The sequence below is a fragment of the Mastacembelus armatus genome, chromosome 7 (genome assembly GCF_900324485.2).
Source record: "Mastacembelus armatus chromosome 7, fMasArm1.2, whole genome shotgun sequence".
NCBI classification, from domain to species: Eukaryota; Metazoa; Chordata; class Actinopteri; order Synbranchiformes; family Mastacembelidae; genus Mastacembelus; species Mastacembelus armatus.
The window spans coordinates 24,284,904-24,307,433 of NC_046639.1; the positions used below are offsets into that span (position 1 = coordinate 24,284,904).

Genomic DNA, 22,530 nt, shown 5'->3' on the forward strand with positions numbered 1-22,530 from the left:
TTATTGTGCGCTTCCATCCTCTTGTCATCATCCACAGTATCACCACGCTGCTAAAATAAATTGCATAACCCGGCATTATGCAATGCAGTGTGCACCTCTGGCCAGTAGAGGGCACTACATGAATGGGGGAAAAGAAGCAGGTGCAGTGAAGTAAAAAGGGATTATTAAAGGATGCTAGTGCACCAGTCATCAGTCCTCAGAAAGGTCCATCTGCTGATTGGATTCATAACAGAGTACCACCTCTGTTTATGCAAACAGAATCTGTCACACCTTTTTTGTCAGTTTCTGGGTCACCTATTTTATTTTAATTTATCAAATTGCATAAAACATCCACCAACCAGCTTAAAAATGTGGCATAATTACAAATGCATGTAGATGTTTGCATCTGATGAAAACTCAAATTTTGAGAACAGGTTCTGTTGTTCTTATGGGTCAAATGCATGGATCTGAAATGAACATCTGTGTAATCGGAGCAAATCAAATGTGCATGAACATTTCTTAATTGATGATCTGTTAAGTATTATTATAGTGACTAAGAATCCATGATAAATCCTGCATTATATCATCATGTGTTAGTTAAATGTTATCAGAATTAAAATCGGAGCATTTTAAATGTAAAGAGAAGAAAAGTCAGGAGTTAGGCAGCCAGGTCCCTGAGTATCATTTTCTTTTCAAGCAGTTTATTGCAGTAGCACAAACTAAAGACTCCAAACCACACTGTGAAATGAACATCAGTGTAAATCAGGCTGAAGAAGAAATGAACATTATCACCTTCATGGAGGCTTTTTGCAGCAGCCTGGTGTGTCAGAGTGTGTTGGTTTTAGTTTGGGATGCCAAGAGTGACTGGCGACCTGTCCAGGGTGTCCCCCTGCCTTTGACCCAAAGAGAGCTGGGATAGGCTCCACCTGTGACCCTGGTTAGGAATAAGGGGGTATAGATGATGGATGGATGCATTTATTGTCAGATCATCAGCATTTACTTTTTCTGCCAGGCAGGACTCGGTAACACCCAAAGAAACGCATGTAAATCAGTGGTTTGTTAACGTTTCCATGCACGGAACAAAAGAAACATCAGATATTCCAACAGGAGTGTGAGCAGTTCATCGTGAAATAAATGTGTTGTTTGGATGTTCGTGCACTTCCGGAACTTTCGTGCTGGCTTTTCTGTGCAGAGCGCCCGCAGGGACCAACAGGACCGACCCTCCTCTTTCTCAGCAACAAACTGATGAATGCCTGCCCCGCATCTTCTTCCCACTTCACCAATAAAAGCTTTTACACTTAGAGGGACTCACCGCCGGAACGCGGACGGAAGGTGAGAGATAAAGACTCGGGGTTTACGTCCGCTGGCAAATCTTTTCTTTGCGTTAAAGCCATTTGTTTGTTTGCTGGAGCGTCAATTATCTCCAGACAATAGAGGAGCATGGTGCAATTGTGCACCCCTGCTTCCTCCTGTCTGCATTGCTGTTGCAGCCAGTGTCCGTGTTATGAAACGAGCCAGCACGCCGCTTTCTTTCCTCTTCCTTCTTCTTTTTTGTTTTTGTTTTCTGAACTAGTCCGCGGCTCAGAGATGGAACCACAGATGGAGTTCACCCGTGTGCGGGGCTAAAGAGCCTCACTGAAATGAATGAGCGTCTAATTTGTAGCAGTGTTACCTAACAGGCACTCAGACTGTAAGGGCAAACTAAAAAGGAAGTGGCTTATGTAAACAGTTATGTAAATTCAGGCAGAAATGTCCAATAAGGTGCCTCATACCTCCATAAATGCCTGAATCAGTTAGGATGTTTTGAGTGCAGTTTGCAGTTGAATTGTTAAAATAGTTTTCTAGCTGGCAGAAACATTTAGAGAAGTCTCAGGGCAAGAGATGGAGTCAAATGAAGCCGGAAGGCTGCGTTAGAGGAGTGTACGCTGAGCCTGCAGCATGGCTTATGGCTTAATGTAGCACTTTTACATTAGAGGCAACCAGCTGAAACACCCACCCACAGTCATCTGCACAAAGCAATGCATGCAAAGATTTGAGGCATGTAGAAAGGGACGTGATCAATAACGTCTGATGGTAGATAATATTTCTGCTTTACACAGACTCACTTTCAGAAGTGAACATTTATTGTTGCAGCTTTCACAGAGTTGGTTGCAAGTCAAGTCTTCGCACAGACGTGGCAGGTGCCAAAGACCTCGGAGGAAGAGCAAGCTGCAGGTGCATGTGTGGAACTGGTTTGGTAAGTGACCCCTTTGAAAGGTTTTTTACCAAAACAGGCTGTAATGAAATGGCAGGTTTCACACAGTGATACACAGCTCAGGTTTTCATTTTCTTTACCCCCTGACTGAGGCTCGACTAACATCTCTTGACTTCTCAGGTTCATGGTCATTCATAAATGGCTTTTCCTAAACTTGTTTCACATATGTAATAGCACTAATTTGTCCAGGAAGAAAATTAAAAGTGTGGAAAAACATGTGAGAATATCTGCTGTGAAAAGGCGTGTTAGCTGGTAAGATTTCAGATGCAACTCTCCATTTTGATCCAACGCTTGGGCTTTTTATAATGAATGTATTTTCGTATTACGTACATCAATGACGTCCTCGGTTTCCACGGATTCCTTTTTATAACCCCTACAGAAGTGGTGTGAGCTCGTTGCATGCAGCAGGAGTCGGGAACAGAGAGGTGAAAAGCTGGACAGAAAAATGTTCCAATTGGGAAAAAGACAAAGTATGAGTTGTGCCCTTTCATCAGTTCCTTATGCGGCTTATAGCAGCAGTGCATTGTGGTTAGTTGAGGTTATGGGGGGTCTCGTCTGAGTGGCGGCTTTAATTTCATGAGATCTGCAGAAATGTTTGTACCTGAGCTTCTACTGCTTTTTTCTCCGGCTACAAACATATTTGCTGTCCTTCTTAGTTACTTATGCAAAAAACACCAAATAACAAAATGAGTGTTTTGTACATACATTTGCTGCATGAAGTATTTTTTATTGTTGCAGGCAGAAATCTGTTTTTCGTTTGGGGGGGGGGGTGTTATGTCATTGAGTAGGAATTTTGGTTAGAGCTCACCTAGTGTGTCAGGAAGATTATGTTCTAATAGTCTGTTTCTGGCTTTTCCTTTTCTGCGACCTTCTGCTGTCAGTGGTGATTCACAGACTTTGTTCTTTGAGTCTGACCTTGGCTTAGATATCCAGCAAACCACTTCAGACAGATGCAACCTGAGCTGATAAAACCCTGTCCTCTTTCTTTTTTTTATCAGTTCATTGTTTCAGTCAACCTGCAGCAGAACAGAGGAAAACACCTTGTGTGAAGTGAGGAATGTGTTTGGTTCTGTCATTGTGAAATATTTGTCTTCTTTAGTGAAGGTGACTGCCTTTGACAAGCTTTAGCACCTGTCCACACAAGGTTGATGTATAACGTGGTGGTGGAAATGTCTTGGTGTTGAGTAGATGCTTTGAACTTGACATATATAAGTTATTAAATACTGTTCAGTTGAGCGATCAGGCTGTGAAATGTGTGTGTATAGTCCCAATTACACCCAGTTACACTTGGTTTAATTTTAAAATAGTGATGTGGGGGCTTCTATGGCTCCGTCCTTCCTCGGTCCTTATGTCACTCTTTCAGTGTGTTCCTGCGAACGTGCTCAGCGGGCAGCTGGGTACAGGGATAAAGTGCTCAAAACAGCACAGGAGTGATGGAGGGATGGAGGCAGGGAGGAGGGTGGCTGCTGCTGGTCTGCTCGAGATTTATGCATATTAATAACAGTCGAACATCAGATTAGATTTCATCTGTTTATCTACAAAAACAAGGGAGAAACTGCATGTGCACAGCATGAGATTAGTGGCAATGTCAGTGTGAGGTGTGATGAGCAAAAGCTGAAACTACTAGTAAGCATCGTGCAAATTAGGACAATAGGCAGTGCTTATTATTTAGGAAAAACCTAAATGTAATGCTTGAAAGATTTTTATTTAGTTGGATATTCATCAATTAACTGACCTTTGTCAATCATTCGTTGCCTGAGTTTCAGGATTCCTGTTTTTTTTTTAATGTTTTAATTATGATAAATTATTAAATTTTATAGAATAGTTAAATTTTAGAGCTGCAATATGCAAATAATTTGAAAATTGACTTTCTGGTAAAAGTGTAGGCCAAGTGGGAAAATAATGAAAAACATGATTTAATACCAAGCAGTGAACCAGGTCAAATGATGTGAAATGTGTGGCATGTGGTTGCAGCTGCATCTTAAATTAATGAATCTGAGTTCTTTAACTGGCAAAGCAATCAGATAGATACAATTATAGTATAGAATGTGTTACACTGAAAAGTCCTGAAGACTGAAAACACCTGTGCAAAAAGTTAGGACCAGGCAGGTGAATGTGATTAATATTAAAGCTCATACCAATAAGTGGAATCTTTGAATTGGAGTCATTTTTTCCCCCCAAAAATATGAATAATAAATTAGACACTAAGGAAAGAAGACGATGAATAACTCTACTTGTGCTCTAGATAAGAGACAAAAAAGGAGGTGAGACGAGACTCACATTGCCTCTTGAGTTCTCTCCATCCTAAAACTGCATGAGAGGGATCAAACCAGCTCTGCCTCTTCGACCCAGCAAGGGGGAGAGTGATTGACTCTGGGCAGAGCAGTCTGACTGACATCCAGTCTGCGTTTTCAGAAATGACTGAAACACAGCAGCAAGTTTAAATTTACTCTCTCTCTCTGTCTCTGTCTGTCTCTCTCTGTCTCTGTCTCTCCTTATGGTCAGAGTCTACCTTGCAGAAGCAGAAATGGACGGAGGAATGAGAGCAGGAACGTAGGGTGACTGAGACTCTGACCCCTGTTGCTTCTCACGTTTTAATAATTCCTAAAAACGGCATAGCAGGAACTCATGGACTTCAGTCAGTCTGACGCCCTAAACTTCACTAGTTTACTCAGACTCAGTTAATGTTCCTGAATTGCAGTGAAACATACGTCTAATATTTTACATACATACCTTACACATAAATAAATACCATAAATACCTTTTGACAGATCAATTAGATCCAGAGTTCCATTGTCTAAGCTGTTGTAGAGCCTGATGGCAGTGGGGATGAAGGATCTCCTGTATGGTTCAGTCCTGCAGCTCAGTGAGGTGAGTCGTCCACTGCAGCTGCTTCTCTGCTCCATCAGGATGTTGTGAAGGGGATGGTCAGTGTGTTCCAGGATGGACTCTACCTTTGTCTGTGAGCGTCTCTGCACCACAGCCTCCAGTGAGTCCAGCCTCTTCCAGCTTTCTGCACCAGTTTGTCCAGCTGCTCTTGCATCCTTCTGCTTTATGCTGCCTCCCCAGCAGACTGCACCATAAAGCAGCCATAGTTTGGTAAAACATGTGCAGCATCTTCCTGCAGACGTCTGAGGACCTAAGTCGCCTTAGGAGGCGTATTCAGTGTCTCTGTATTCAGTGATCAGTGAACGTGTCCAGGTGTGCACCCAGATATCTGTTGGTTGCAAACCCATCTCCAACTACCTAGATCCTCAAAGGTTTTTGTAGTGAAATCAGCTCCTTTGTGACACAGTCGAAAATCAAATCAGCTTCAGATTTCTTACAGGGTTTACACCCTTTACACCCTATAAACTGGTAACTGGTAACTATGTATATTCTAGCCATTTGTCTAATCGCTTTTACTGCTAATATTAACAGTGTTGCCGAACTAAATGAGAACTGCAGATTTTGTCCAAGTATAAGGGATCTCTTGATGACCAATATCAACCAGAGGAAACAGGAATTCATAGTACAGTTCATGTGTGTGACCACATTGTCCTCTTAGGAAGTTTGTGAGCTCACAGAGTCTTTTGTCCTGAAAAGTAGCTGGAAATGAGTTCAGAGAGCTATTGTGACCGACGAGCACAAGCATGTTCCCAGCTGGCAAGCATGTTAGCAGTAAACACGCTGCATTACCAGGCTTCTACAACCAAATATTTGGCAAAGATACAAGCATTCATTTCACAGTGCCACTCTGTGGAGCCTTGTGTCTGTCTGTCTGATGAATGTGTCCAGTATTTCTAATGTATAATATTTATGCTGTTTACTTGTAGCTCTCTGTTTGGTTTCCACCAACTCTTCAGAATAATGTCTGTGGAGATTCTCAGTCATCCAGGTGAAGTTATCGAGAGGTTGAGTCACGGTAACTGGACTTCTAGTTTTAAAAAAAACTAGAGTTCGAGATTCAGAATAATCTGAATCTGGGTCTTTAGCTGCTAAATGTTGATCTTTCTTCAGCAGCTGCTCGTTTGCTCCCTCAGCAGTACAGTACAGACCACACAAGCCAAAAGTAACTAGAAGATACTCGTCAACCTTTTTACATTACAAGAAACACTGATTTGCTTTCATGTAAAAATCAAACTAACTGCGTTTTGTGATGATAATCAGTGAATCTGTTCATTGTTCTGTTTGAAGTTGATGAAGTTAGGTTGAACATCTTATAATCAGTCAGCCTTTTTAGAAGTTGTTCTCAAGTGTGTTTGTGGTTCTGTTAACACTAAAATAGCAACAGGCATTTGTTAGCTCAGGGGAAACTGATAGAGAGGAGTGTTGCGTCCGAAGGCTCTGGGTGGGCTTTTAGCTGTCGTTAGGTAAATGACTGAGCATATGGTTGCCTTTTTGCCTCTCCACTTCCTTTAATGGAAAGTCTCAGCTAGTACCGTGGAAAATTCTTCATGCACCCCTCCATTTGGGGCCTCATCCCACGGGAAATATTTAAAGTTTTAATGATTTAAGGTCATCTTTCTCAGAAAGACGTTTCTCCTGAGTTTTCCCCCTGGAGTCAAGGTTTTTTTTTTTTTTTTTTTTTTTTTTTAATGACGAGCACAAGCTTGTTTAGATTTGTCTGATTCACAGTGCTGGAGGAGGTGTGTGTGTGTGTGTGTCTGTGTGTGTGTGTGCTTGCATGTGTTTCTCTGGGCACGTATTTAAAAAAAACATAATGAAAAATGTCCATCACATTACAAGACACAGTTGCCATATAAAGAGCTGTGCCAAGTTAAACCAATAGAATCTTATACAACAGTCCAGAACTCCTCCTGTAACACAGGTGATAATGTTGAGTTTTTGTTGAAACTGTTTTACAGAGGTCTTGATTTTCTTGTGGTGCTATTGAATTGAATTGTGGTATAATAACAGGTGCTTCTATTGTTGTGTTCAGTGCATTTATATCAATGGGTCCAGGCTACATAGAAAACAGAAAGACCTAATAAACTGCCAACTGTGCAGAAGAGTTGTGTTTCTGTTTTTGTCTTGTAGTTAACCTACTGGCTGTTTAGTCTTTAGGAGCATGTGTCACTGTGGAGCAGCTCTGTCTGTCTGAAGGTTGTGTAACTGGACTGTGTGTGTGTGTGTGTGTGTGTGTGTGTGTGTGTGTGTGTGTGTGTGTGTGTGTGTGTGTGTGTGAGGGTGTGTGTGTGTGTGTGTGTGTGTGTTTTCTGATCATGTTCATTCAGTTTCTTTAATGTAAATGATGTGTGTGTAAGTTGGATGTACAGGACTCCCAGTGTGTGCGTGTGTGTGCTCAGATTACAGCAGTTGGTGGTGGCACCGATGTTTCATTTGTTGAGACCAGATAATCCAGGTTCTCTCATCTTACATGGATATTTTTCAGTGTGTTTGTGCAGTGTGTCTCTGTGTGGGCATCTGCATGCACCTGTTATTGTTGACATTAGTCAGTTGTTGACCAGTATCCATGGCTACGCCTCGTGCTCGGGCTGTCATGTTGTTTATCTTCATCTCTGTGTCCCATCTAAATTGCGGTGCCCTGGTACATGTGTACATGGTACAATGTGTTTGTGCATATGTTCCTGTTGTGCATCTGTTGGTCAGTAAAGTGTGTTGAGAGTGAGTGTTTGTCCCTGTTTAAATAATGCCAGCATGTGTGTTCTGCCTGGTCACTGTCTCCACTACTGCAGCTCCACCAGAAATTAATCTGTTTGTGTGTTAGTTAACGCTGCAGACTTTGTTTTGATTAAGCCCATTAGTCAGAAAGGATATACACAAAATATACAGAAAATATGATTTCAGTAATGATGCACTTTATAGTTTTTGCTACTGTTCTTTGTGTAGTCAAACTTTAAGTGGCTTCAGGCTTTTAGTTACAAAATACAAGTCAATTGTTTTAGTTTTTGGTAAATCTTTATTCTAAAAAGATCAGAAAATTGTGAAAAAAAGTTTCATAGATCCCTTGGAGAGATTTTAAAATAAGCAAGAAATTAAAAAAACAGCAAACCCCTAATGCCCCAAAAATATTACCAATTAAATTTACTGTCGATCCACTAAAAACAAAGATATAAACAACTTTATAAAGGCAGCTGAAAAGAAACAGACACCTAAAAATGATTTTATTGGCTTATGAAACATTCAGCTTATTTATAGACACCTGTAACTCAGCAGATGCATTTCACTTTGGTTTACTGTAGCATTCAACACTTTAGACACAATCCATATTATATTTTAACGTACAGCCCGACTTTCAAATTGTGCTGTGTTTTCCCTGGGGGATCACGCTCTATTTTAGATGTGCTATATGTCTGATAAACCTAAATGTACAGGAAACACACAGGAAACTCCAAGACTGGATTTCCTTTAATAAACATGTATTGGCTTGATAATCGCCTTAGATCTTGATAGTGAAAGGAAATTGATTCCTGCAGAAACCGATATGACTTGTGCCACACGTATTCACACATCTTAATGGAGCATTTCCATAGTTATTGTTTTAGTATAGTCACATTAGGACATTAGAAGCTTTCTTCCACTGATTTCTGGTTGTTTCACTGCTGCTTTTCCCTGACGAACTACTAGTTTTTATTCAGTGTAAGCACAGCCGTAATTCTCATTTGATGCTTTGCAGCCAACAGAACAAAAATCATAACATTTTGATTGGTTGATAACTTGAAGATTTTAACAAGAATTTTATCAGTGTCTTCACTTGACTTCCAGAGATGTGACTGTTGCTGGGTGTGCTTTCTCTCTGGCCTTTTCTCTGGCTGAGGGAGCTCAGGTGGACAGAGAATAGATTGGAGGCTGAGGTGCAATTGGCCCATGGTTTTATCTGTGCAGGTCAACATTGTTCACTGATCCAGGTCACTAATTTGTGATGTGTGTGAGTTAGTGCAGTGCAGCCTGAATAAATGTGTATGTGTTTTTATGTGTTTACAGGTTCAAACACACATCAGCAGCATTTGGTTGGTCGAGGAATCTGTTACTGGCGAGAAAGTCTTTGCCATGGCTGTGGCTAAATTTAGATAAACTCTGTGACATGGTTCTTTAAACCTGAAAATCTAAAGCAAAAAGTAAATATTGCACAAGAAATAGAACCTTTAGTGTTCTTTTCTCTAGAAAAGACTCAGAGCTTACAATATGCATTACTGAACACTGCTGCATGCTGTTCCCCTACAATGCAAAGTGCAAAGGAAGTGGAGGAAATGCACACATCTAGAAATATCTGATTTCAGCATCAAAGTGAAGCATGTTAGCGTGCTAACACTGGCTTGTTCAGCAGTAACAATATGCAGCTGAAGCTGATGGGGATGCTTTTACAGACATGTAGCCATCAAAGTGTTGGAGAAAGTGTAAGCTTAGCCTGGTTTAGGAAAATACACAAAAGATCAACCAATAATCAATTTAGCAAACATTACACATTTTAATGTGCATAAGAATATATTATTGATTGTGAATAGGCTTTAACTGTAACAATAAGGTCTGTCTCCTGATGCCAATAAGTCAAAACCACCAAGGAAACAGTTTTTAAAAAAGCCATAAACCATCACAACTGTCAGAATCAGAAGTGCCTTTTATCAGAAGCGTGTTGTTCTATAAGGATCATGCATTTGCATGGGATAATAAGGACTGCAGAGACTTAGACCTTCAAAAAAACTTTCAAAACAAAAGAACCAGCTGCACAGACACACACTGGGTAAAGAGAGGGTCTTGTTTTTTGCACAGCATGTGTGTGTTTTTGTTACATGTGAATGAAAGCAACATGACTTGATTGGTTACCCCCCCTCCCCTCCTCGTCATCACTACCACACTATTCACCATTGTGTAATTCTGTTACACAAGCAGGGGGGTGCGGTGCAGATCGTGTAAGTGTGTAAGCCAGCCCAATATGAAAGGAAGGTGTTATACAATGGTAATTTTCAGAGCCATAAATTCAAACGTATGTGGTTTTATTATTCTTGCAAATGACCTGCAATTGAGGAAACAAGCGGTGGATGGTCAGTTGACGTCGAGCAGTGCGTCATCATAGCCATGATAGTCTGTTGACTGTTACTGGATTGGTCAAAGATGGGGACTGATCTAGTGTTATTTGTTGTAAATATCTCCACCTTTTTCTGCAGCTGTAGAGTTTTTTTTAGGATACGTGGAATTGAGAATCATCAGATAAATCATCAGAATTTACTCCATTGATCTGAAGGTGAAGGACCAGAGGAAGGCTTTTTAAGACATGACAGGTCAATCCTTTTTAATTCAGACTGTGAAATGAAGATTTGAAATCAGACTTGTTAGAGCAGATTGACTTCATGTAGTTCATGTTCATTTACACCTCCACTCTCTCTCTCTCTCTCTCTCTCTCTCTCTCTCTCTCTCTCTCTCTCTCTTTGTATTTGTCTCTTCCACTGTTTAAATCTGCCCTGAGCTCCTGCAGGGGATATAATGAGGCACAGTTCAGGACTGCTGATGTATGAACCCATGTACCTCTATCCGTACGAGAACCGTTTTGAGTTTTAAACAGAGAGTGACGACATTTTGAGAAAATGGGGATGTTTTTGGAGCTGTGTTTATGGGTCAAAGTCAAAATTAGGTTTAACCTAAAGTTCAAGTGGGGGGGAAATAAAATGCATTATATCAGTGAAGATCCTTGTGTAGGTGTAGGTTTAAATTTGTTCTAATTAGAAGTGGAAGGAAATGTGTTGATTTTAAAGCTTGGACAGAGAGGCAGAGGTAGTGAGACTGGAGGGTGTGTGTATACAATGTCCTTGCATCTTGATGTATGTCGTGCGTAACTTTTTCCTAGTAAGGTGAACAGTAGCGTTATTACCAAGATCTTATGTAACACAGCTTATGCAAGCAGCCATCTTCTCACTGCCTCTCTTCTTTATCTTCTTTTGCTTCTCCTCCTCTCTCTCTCTCTGTCTCTCTCAGGGGCTTTGAAGAGGTAATTACATGGTGTCTGTGGGTGCATATATGAAGTGGAACGTCTTCAGTACTTTGCCTGTTAAACGGCTCAGTTGGTAACATCTTGGTGTAAGAACACACCTGTGGATTTACCCAAAATCACAACAGGGTGCAGGGACATGAAAAAAGTTTACAGCATATACGTTCACGGAAGTTGTCTATAACGTTATATTCATCAGGAGAAGTGCGAAATGTTGCAGACAACCTGTAGTTACCTCAACAAAACATTCAAAAACCTTTTAAATGAAAGACGTTGACTGCAGACTAGACTGGTCGATATTTAATGTCAGAGTTTCCCAATGTGCAAATGATTTATGTTTACGGTTGGAGCAGGTGTGTATATGCTGGAAAACAGCAGTGCATATGCCAGATAATTTCTGATCAGGAAAATGACTGACGCGTGACTTATTTCTTTCTGTTTGCAGTTTAAATAATCAGTTTAATCACAGTCACCTAACGTACATCAGTTTAAAGTTACAAGATAAATGTCATCACATTCCTTTGCAGCAGTCTCCATGTGGCTACAAGTGTCAGGTTCAGGACCATGATGTTGGACCACAAACCTCATGCTGGGACTTGTTTACCTTCAGGATACAGTGAAAGATCAGTCTAGCCACCTTCACTCAAAGTATCTGTTGTTCATGCACACTACCACCATTGTTACAGCAAAGCAAAGAAAAGAATAGACTGCACCTCTCACTTCCAGTGCAGGTGTAACCAAGACAACTGATTACCAGTCTAAACTATTTAAAGCATTGTCCATTTATACTGTGAATGTCATATTCTGTCACATTTTTATTAAAGCTCCTGATGTGTTAGTGCTGTTTGCAACTATAAATATTAAGAGTCAACATTTCAGTAGGATGTAGTTTGAATTTCAAATTTATATTTATTAACCTGTTACTTTCAGATTGTCATCAAGTTGTGTAAACAAGAAAAAATGGAAAATGTCGGATTTTTATCTGCTGCTTTTTTGTGCATAATATTTTAATTTAAATATCTTTGGATTTTGCAGTGCTAGTCATGTAAATGATGAGTTCCTGTTTTTTACTTTTATCGTGATGGATGAAACGGTCAATAATTAACCAGAAATAGTTTTACAGAATATGACTAGCACTCCACCAAGAGGCAGAGGTCCATGAGGTTTTTGCTTGTTTGGAACAATGTATGTTGTGAACTCCTGCTTGTTCCACCTGCTATGTTGTCCCCACCCTTTCTCTCCACACTGTGCACTCTGCCCTCATCCCACATCTCTGCTTCCTCGTTATATCTTCATGCCCCTGTCTTTTATTTTTATTCACCCCCCTTTTTTTTAAAAAATTTTGCCCTCATCCCCAATGTGTTTTTATATTCACTAAATTTAAATTGCTTCTCATTCTGTGCGTCTCTGTTGAAAAGCACAGCTGTACTCCTCAAAGCAACGCTGGCTGAATCAGGCGTCCTTGGAGCAGCCTGCTGTGTGAGGTTATGTAAGGAAAGAAGTCAGGGGTCAAACAGATAGTTTTAGTTCTTCTTTTTTGAAGGTTTCTACTCTCTTTATGCAAATACCTTCAAGAAGGTTTGCTTTTGTAAATTTGTAGTAGGTGCTTCAGCACAAGTGTAAGCTCCTTCTGTGCATAATGAAGTTTGGAAGTCTCAAATTTTTTTTTTTTTTTTTTTTTTGTCACTGAATAGAAATACCATGGAAAGTTTTAGCAAAGGCCATCTTTATTATATGTTATGCAATTATTAATTTTTTTAGATTCACCACTTTCATCCAGGTGGTAAAATCAAATCAACCACTGGTTTATGACAGTGATTATTGGGTAGCAGCAGGTGCTTCATGATAATACAGTTCCCATGGCTTTGTTTATGGATGTATTAGATTAGTCTAATGATCCTTACATACATTTACACTCTATTTTTGTTTTTATCACGCTGTCGGCCCAGTGGACATCATTCATTGAACTGAATCGATACACAGTGTTGAGAAAAGTGAAACAAAAGTTTCACAAACTTATTGCACAGCTGTTGCATTGGATTGCATTATGTTATATACATGTTCACATGTGATGTCCAGCTCTAGTTAAAGGGGATGTCAGGTGAAATAGAAACTAGTGTCTAACTTACTGTACTTGCTCAACTAACACGGAGCTGCTGAGAGTAGCAAGCATATACTGTATGTTATGTAACTGCTATTCTATAGCCTGAAGGCCTGACATAAACAGAACAGTTGGCCTGCTTTCCTCTGGTATATGAAGTTACATAAAGCTTGATGGCAGAGACTCAAGTGGATTTTGGCTGGATGTGACTTGCAGTTATGTAGGGCAATAAGCTGTGCAGTATGTCTACACAAGGTTACTTTTAGGGATTTTTTTTTTTTTAAATTCTGCAGTGTCCTGGAGGTTGCCCTGTTTCTATTTCAAGTAGGACATTTCTTTTTCATGCTGTGAAGCAGAGTTTAAGATTTTAGAATTAGCTGAAGTTATTACAAAAGTGTAGTCTGCTTTTGTACATGTGATACTTTTTGCTGCTCACCAACTGTGAGTTAGGTTGCCTCAGAATTTGCTGTCTCCAGAGGATGAATCCTAATGATTTTGGTTTTTCTCTGACACCCCTTCAGCACCACCACCAAGATATTTTTGGTTGAGGTTGAAACAATCCTCTGTCTTTTCCTGTGATGTCAACAACAGGTCTGTTTTTATTTTGTCCCATATTTGTCCAACATTGAGACATTAACATTTACCACAAAGCTTTTAATAACTTTCCTTATGGTCATATAAATCTTTTATCTGGAAAGAATTTGAAGCAGCATGTAAAACGGCAGATACAAACAGAATAAATGAATAAATAATAAACTGTACTTTAATCATTTATATTTTTCTGCTTTTCATATCCAAATGGCTTTTTGTTTCATGTTTCAATCATACATAGCAACTGAAACCACAGGTGTCCTTGATGGGTAAATATTTATTTCTTTAAGCTATAAAGCTGAAATTCCAATAACCTGAGGTAGGAAACAACAATTTTGCTGAGGATCAACAGTGCAGCAGTGATTGCCAGTGTGTGGTCTGGCTACCTTCCACACAGTCCTTCAGCTGACTTGAGAAGGTTTCACAGGAAAATGAGCAGCAGATTTATTTCACTCCCTTGAACAGAAGCGAAATAAAATGAGATGCAGGGAGAACATGATGATTGTTTTGCTTTCACCACTAGTGCTGTCATCTCCACAGCACAGCAAGTATCCTACAGGTTTACGGCTCTGTAGCAAGTGATCGTCTGAATAAGTTTCCAATCTGAGACTTTTTTTTTTTTTTTAACATAGGAAAAAAAAAAACGGCCAGAACCCACTTAAATTGATTCCAAGGTTATACGCACATCTGTGCTTTGGGAAACCAGAACATTAACGTGAGTTCACCAAGTTTTTGCTTTCCGTTATCAGTTTTCAGTCCAGCAACCACTCCATGAACCTGGTTGGATTTATGAGGCTTGTAAAACGCTCTGTCGGACCAGTAAGTCAATTTGGCCGGAACTACCTGTTGTGTAATCTGCTCTGTAAGGTTATGCAAGGTAAGCTGGCAGGTGATCAAAGTAAAGTTCTGCTCTGTGTCTGGGCTCATCTGAGTGGGAGTGCACATTATTCAAAGCCTTTGCTTTCAACCAGGAGAGACAACTAAGGCAATAATTCTTATTTATGGTGGTAGGTCTAGTCCAAGGAAAGATTTCACACATAACCTACAGATCCTGGTGAATTAATGTGATTTCTGTTTTTGTCTCATCAGGAATATTTCTTTCTTTGCTCAGATTAAGTGTACAGTTAACACCACCTTTTTGACCATGACATCTGTCATAATGACTTTTTCTAAGGTTTTTCTAATGTTTTGTGTTAATGGTTATAATTGTTTCGTGTAACTGGATTCTAGACCTAACAAAAAAATAAAAAAACCTTAGCTTTTACCAAACCTCAGCTGGTAATGACGGGCATGGTGGTAGTCTGTGGTTTCAGTTTATGATTGTTTCACTCTGGCACAGACAAAAGCCTGTGAGTAATGTCAGTGTAATTTTCCTGCTGCAGAGAGATGGAGCTTTAAAAGCATCCTAGAAACTCTTGAGAGCTCTTTAACTCTCTCTTTGTGTGTGTGTCTCTCTGATATATCTCCCTCTGTTCATCTTCTCTGTAGTTCTTTCTTTCATCTGCAGGTCGTGACCTTTGTCACATCTCTCACTGTGTCACGGAGGCACTTTTAAAATTCTCCCATCCTGTCTTTTAGTGAATTCCAAACCCTGGAGGTAAACTTTACCTACAGTGCAGCAGGAATGAGACCCTGATGCATTTCTTTCCCTCAGGAAAGAAACACACAATATATGAATATGAAAATATGTTCAAGTATATATATATTTTTTTAAAGTTACCTGTATTTCCTCCAAAATTCTCTTTTGATGGTTTGAGTGCAAATACTCTGCATATTGTCATGAGGCTATTTGATCTGTTCCTTTGTGTATCTGTAGCAGAGGATTGTTGAGGTGCATATTTTACCTGATCAAAGGGTAAAAATTAACCAGACTATCTTTTTTTAAATTTATTTATTTTGGGAAGCTCCACAATCTGTCCAGTCTGCTTTTACCGTGTCTCCGTACATGGTGGATTTGGCCATCAGCTCAGGAGGAATTCCTATGCTGTTACATTCTCCTGTACTGATTTGAATTCCAAATGAAGGACATCTTATGTAAAGTTAAGAAGTTATATAATATAATTGCAGATGGTACAAAGGCAACAACAAGGACCAATTCTCATAAATCTGTATTTGAGAGCTGATACCATCTGATCACAAATCAGAATAATCCCTTATCGAATTAAATCCAAATTTAAGATTAAAAAGCTTTTTAAAATTACATTGATTATAATGTATTTATGTATTTGTTATGATAATAATTTTGAGGCCGTGCATTATCTTTGTATCGAAGCCAAATCTGCAGACACAACCTTTGTGAGGAGGAATGTCTTCAGAAGACCGATTGTTTTTGAGCACCATAAGATTTCTTATGGAAATGAGGTCCTCAAAGCTTTCCCTTCTTTCCCTTTGAGATTAAGGTTTGAATTATAGTGTGTTACGCTATAATGCCAAAGTGCTCCCATATAGTCACCATCTATATTTTCTCTCTGTCTAACATTCAGTCTTGCTGAGAGGGGTCCACACCAGCGAGCAGTCATCCTGATACATGTCCATTAATTTACACTGAAACTGGACAGAATGGAAGGATTGTACAAGATCTCGTCTCTTTTAGTTCCAGTGATTTTTGCTTTGTGCATGAAAGGCAGGATTCAGCTGTGTGCTGTGTGTTTTGATGCTGTACTCAAGGCTTTGTAGTGAGGATAAAACAAATTATCTCCCTCTTCTCATGGATTTCCCTTTATCCTGTTGTCTCTCTTCTCATGAGGAAAGCTTCAAAGTGTGTACAGAAAGACAGATGGCAGAGGAACAGAGACGGGCCTTATCAAAAATTCATTTATATTGCGTGTGTTTGTGCATGTGTCCATTTATTCATTCATATCTGTACTCTTTGTTTCAGGTGTGCACCATGCAGAGGTAGCAGCAGCCTGCAGCATGTGTGAAGAGGAGGAACTGCTGAATTGGAAGGAGAGAGAGAAAGTAATCTCTTATATCAGTGATGAAGATGAGGACAATTATGGAGATGATGAAGATGAGGGGCTACCTGGTGAGTCATAATGGTAGAGTAAGATCTCACTTTGGTCCCAGTATGTTTACCATTAACAAATAGAGTAGACACTAGTGCCACAGGAGAACTATGTCAAGTGAACCAGATTCTTGACCACTGAGTTATAGTAAATAAATGAAGTCATGTTGTTGTAAAATGTAAAATGCCACAAAATGAAACCGATGTAGGTTATAACTTTAAATCCAGGTTCAACGTTACAGTCCCCAATAGTGGAAAATTGTATTTCAGCCAAATGAAACATTCTGTACTGCAGAACACGCACAGATCAGATAATCTACCACATAGAAATAAAAACAGTGTACATGAATTACATAATATAAAATCTGAATTGCATTCAAATGGTCACCAGCTGACCCAGTCATCATCACTACAACACTACACTATTAGGTATATTCAAGAATATTAGCATTTTATTAATCTAGGAACTACTACCATTAATATAAAGTCAATTCTCACTATAGCATATTACATGTTTGGCAATATTGTCATATTAAAACTGAACTTTTCAAGGTCTTCCAAATATATTGGCAAATTTTTGACAACTGAATAAAGTTTATTTGACAGAACATTTGAATCAATTGGTTTTCTTTTTTTTCTGAGATAAAAAGTCTCCGATCGGCATCTTAACCTCTTCATCTTTATATGTGTTGTATGTGTTGAGACATATTGCGTTCTGTCTCTTCATTACTGATCATAGTACTGGTGAGGCTGAGAGTGAAATACACCTCAGCATATTGTCTTATCTTCTGTTTTGCCACCTGCTGGAACTGTGGTACCATACTTTATTTATGTTAAGCCATCACCATGCCTCCGCATCATAATTCACCCCAGTTTACAGTAGAACTGAATCTAAATATACAAGAGAATGATTGATCATTTTGCTGGATTGAACCAGAAGCTGTGACTGTCCACATGTGCGGACAGATGTGTGGTTCTCCTCAGCAGTGTTCGACCTTGTGTCCTCCCTCAAGAAACAAACTCCTCTAAACTGTAAATTTCTTCTGTTGCCAGTATGTTTTACATAATCCAGTGAATCATCTATTAGTTCTATTAGCTGCTGACTTGCCTGTGTTTATGTGTGGGGAGATGTGTCTGCAGCAGTGTGTTTTGTGTCTGTGTGTAGGAGTGAGATTTAAACTTTTGGTTGGATAACTTAAATGGCGTCAGTCTTTGGATAACTTTGACCTCATTACAGCCAGAGAGAAGCCTGCGGTTTTTCAGCATTTTCAGTTTATTAAAACTAAAGCAAGAGATAAGGAAGGAGGGGAAAGGCAATTAGAAAGTACTTTATTAACTTGTCATCTTGCATTTCACAAGTTAAACATACAATAGTAACATTTTCCTCATTCTTGGATCACTTTTCCAGTTGATTTACAGTCGGATAAACACTCCAGACTCTTAACTATCAATCCAATCAGAGTAAAAGTGATTTAACTGCGGGAATAACAAATGTCCTTGTAGTTTGAATCTGCTTCTTCCCTTTTCTTTAATAGTACTTTCACTTGTTGTACTTCTGCTTCATAGAATGACTGTCATCTTAAAATGACATACATTCTGTCTCACTGTCTGCGTAATGTGAATAAAAGGTGCAGGGCTTACAAGTGTACAGTTACAAATAGTTGAGATCTCTCTGTCCCATTTTATGTTGCTCTGTCACTCTGCCATAGGTGGATTTTATACAAGCACATTATAAAATCTGAACACACACCCTTTTCTTTTTCCCTGCCTTTTCATTTGTTGTCTTTATCACTTCATATTGACTCTTGTGGTCTTGGAATAAAAAAAAAACACTGTCCTGACACCTGCTCAGTCAGTAGCATGCTGTCCTGCAAGCTGACAAACAGCACAATGCAGAATAATCACTAGCATCTATTAAAAACAGTGATTATGTCACTTAAACCAACAGAAACCTAAAGACATGGTTGAAGACTTTGAGACATCCACTTATTCACCTGTCTTACTGAGAGTTAGGTGAAAGGATCCGTCCCACTTTGGCTGTTTAGCTTAGCTTAGCATGCTGCAGCTCTCCTGGTTTTATCCAATGGTTATAAAATCTACGAGCACCTGCCGTTAAAAACTTTAATAAACACATTATATGTTGTTAGTTTAATCTGTGCAAAGTGTAAAAATGACAGTGTTTTACAAGGTCATGGCCTGGCTCAGCAACTTTCTTGTCTTTGCTTGTTGCTTGGAAACTGCTCAGTGCAAAGAAACAGTCACATAACCTGTGGCATACCCTGTAAAGTGTCACTTTGACATTTGAGTTTTGGTATAGATTCATATAGATAAAATAAATTATGATATTTATTTTTGTCAGACAGAGCTTCAGAAAGTGCATACACCCATTTTTTATTTTTTTTTTTTGCCAAAGAAATAGTTACTCTGCAACCTCTGTTTTGGGTCTTTACTGTAGTGAAAGGAAACAGGGATGAATAGGAGGCAAAGTCAAACTGTGACACCATACTCAACAGACGGACGACAGAGTGGTATCGAGCTTTACATCTTACTCTCCAGAACGAGACAAATAAGCATATTTCTCAGTATGTCGGACTATTACTGTAAAAGCAAAGAACACCACTTGAGATTCTGGCGGTTCCTGGACAACATGTAATTGGTGGTCAGTTGCTTATGTGGTGTTCAGCCACGCAGCACTGTCAAAAGCCGTGTGTTCAGGCAATTAGGAGCACACTCAAAAGAGAAGCTTAAACTCACTAATGATTTTGAAAGCTGGATATGTTTCTTAATGTTGGAATGGTTTTATTGCCTCTGGTTGATCTTGTTTGCAGTTTGAGATCTGTCAGCAGTTTTACAGATGTCTTTTATATTTTAATGGCAGTCTATGGGGAAATGCTCTTTGGATTGCATGTTATTTTTAGTTTTAGCTCTCAGTTTCTCCAGCTCTTAATAAATCCATAGTTCATGTGATATCACATATGGCAGGTGGCCAGAATCATAAAATCCGCTAGGTTTCCATCCTTTAGTGTGTGCTCATCACTGCGAGTCAGTGTTGGATAGCCCTTTCATCTGACAGATTGCTTGTTATGTCTGGACCTCAGCAGCAGAGACCAATGAACTTGTGAAGAACTCTTAGCACACGCGTCCACAGAGTGCAGTCTTGCTTTCTGTGTCCTCTGCTGTGCAAATACACTGTACATGTTGTCCTTAATAAACAAGCAATACTTTGTCCGATGCTGTAACGGTATCTGTGCGGTTCTGTTTGTTCACAGTACATGTGTGTACATGTCTTTCTATGGGCAAGTGGTTAAGGGCCTGTAAACTCTAGAGGTGGCAGACACCTGAGGTTTGTTTGGGGCTGTGAGGTGATGGTGAGAGAAAACAAATGAACAGCTTTGACACTAGAAAATCTATTTCAGCACTGCTCTGAAATTTCTCCCTATTTGGTATGTTCAAGTCCAACATCTGAGATCTGTAAAGTTCATGTTTGGCAGCCAAATTTTAAACTTTCAGCGCAACACTGACAAATCATCAACAAAATTCTTTACACCCTTCCCTTTTGCTTGGAAATTATATTTCTACCTGTGACCGAAACATTTAATATTCACCGTAGTTGATTATTTTCCTGCTCGTCATCTTCACTTTGCAAGTCTGTTTTGCTCGTGACATCAGCACCCCCCACGGTCTCCTGCGTCTGTCCCATGGTTGTCATAACAACCGCCACCAGGATGCTGCCCCCCTCAGCATGTGACAGTCCTCCTCCCAGTCTGATGTCCCCCTTTTTATTTCTCTTTATCCTCTGTTTGTTGTCGACTATTTGTTCTTCTCATCCTGTTATTCACTTTATTCTTTCTCTCCCTGCATTTTTAGCATTTCAAAACTCTTTATATGTTATTTTTATGGCCTTACTTACATCAGTCTTCTTTACTAATTCTTTCCTTTAAGGTACTTTGATAAATCTGTTTTTAACTAACTCCTAAAAAGTTGATCATCCCCTTTTTTTTTTAGTTCCTTCAGATTCTGTTCACGCTCAAGGTCAATTTAAGATGCACTTTTCCACAATAAACCTGAAAGAGAAGCAGACGACACAGGGAGAAACCAACAAATGGACAGATGTCTTACCTCTATACCTCAGCCTATATTCTCAGTCACATATATACTATATTTTGAGACAGCAGAAATAAAGGTAGCCAGCCTTTAGCAATTTCACTTTAGGGTTTTTATATTTATAATTAAATATTTCCCTGGGTTTTGTCCACCAAATCTACTATACTACATTTTAAAAATAATAGTTTTTAAATTAAATTATTACATTAAAAAAAATAATAATCTGCCCTCCTGCCTCCCATGCACCAAGCACTTTACAATGCATTCTGAACAGATAATATATAACAGGTAATATTTAAAGTATCTAGAAATATAGATCATACTACTGTTTTCTATTGTATTGATGAATAATTCTGCAACATATTCATATTCACTAAAAAGGCATGTGCACTCTGTCTAAAATAAGGACAGATATTTTAGAAAAGTATAATAGTGATAATAACAATGAAAAACTATTCTTGCTAGTAAGTGTTATTGGGATCCAAGCAACCTGGTGCAATCTGGTCATGGTGTCCTGGTTTTTCTTACCCTGCATCCTGTTTGGTATTGTCTGTGCCTGTTGAGTGCCATTTAAAGACCTCATCAATGACCGCATAAGCTTGTTATCGTCACTTGCCGTGATTGCCGGTTGTGCTTTTGAGTGAACACAGTGTGCTGCAGAGTGCTACACCTTGCCTTGAAGCACAGACCCAGTGTCAAGCACACTGTTGTGGCACAAAAGCATGACCTACATTCAACTGAGGCTTCTGAATGAGGCTTCTCGTGTTTGTGATTCAGTTGATATAGTAATATTATGATGGGAGTCAACCACTCATCATCACATTTCAACATTGTGTGCTGTATTAAAAACTTTTCACCTGTGCTATGCTGTAGAACTTTTCATCCCTCCAAAAATAAAACAACAGAAATAAAAAATAACCTCACTCCTCATTAAACATTTACAGCAGCCCCTCTGATACGTCTTTGTACTCCAGTGCAGCGGTGGGCAGCGCTGCTCCTTGACAGCCACTGTCCTGGATGTTTTCCAACTAGCTTGGTCAAGGGTGTTCAGTCAATCACAGGCTGGAAGATACTAATTCACTTTATCTTCCCCCACTTCAACCTCATCTGAGATGGTATCTTCCACTTATTAGGACACACCTGATCCAGGTAGAGCAGGGAGAGTTGGAAAACATGCAGGGCAGTGGCCCTCCTGGGGCAGGCTTGTCCAACCTTTCTCTAATGCCCTCAGGAAGTCAGTCAGAAGAGGTTTCAATAACAAGGCTGAGGTGGATTTTGTCAGTATGAAATAAGTGAGTCACCAAAAGCAATAGGGTTCCTATTGTTGGTCCTTAGAACCGTAATGATAATAATAACAATACTGATCCTGATCAAAAACAGTAGGGGTCCAAGTGCCATTGATCTTTGTGTTGCTAATTACAGAAAACACAAGCAGACCCAGAAAAATACAGAGAACACGCAATCACACTTTTGCTAGAAAAAAGTGTGTGTGTGTGTGTGTGTGCGTGTGTGTGTGTGTGTGTGTGTGTGTGTGTGTGTGTGTGTGTGTGTGCGTGCGTGCGTGTGTGTGT

The 22,530-nt window shown here is 39.5% G+C and overlaps 1 protein-coding gene across 2 annotated transcripts in view; it reads left to right on the forward strand.

Moving 5' to 3' along the window:
* Positions 1–1,188: 1,188 nt before the first annotated feature.
* The window catches only part of LOC113145575 (helicase ARIP4-like), a 62,731-nt gene continuing 41,389 nt past the window's right edge, over positions 1,189–22,530 (forward strand). For both annotated transcript variants that reach the window (XM_026332443.1, XM_026332444.1), the window contains exons 1-3: positions 1,189–1,311; positions 2,113–2,215; positions 16,730–16,876. In XM_026332443.1, the coding sequence (XP_026188228.1) occupies positions 16,765–16,876 (112 nt within the window). In that variant the 5' untranslated portion in view covers positions 1,189–1,311; positions 2,113–2,215; positions 16,730–16,764. The remainder of the gene's footprint in view (positions 1,312–2,112; positions 2,216–16,729; positions 16,877–22,530) is intronic.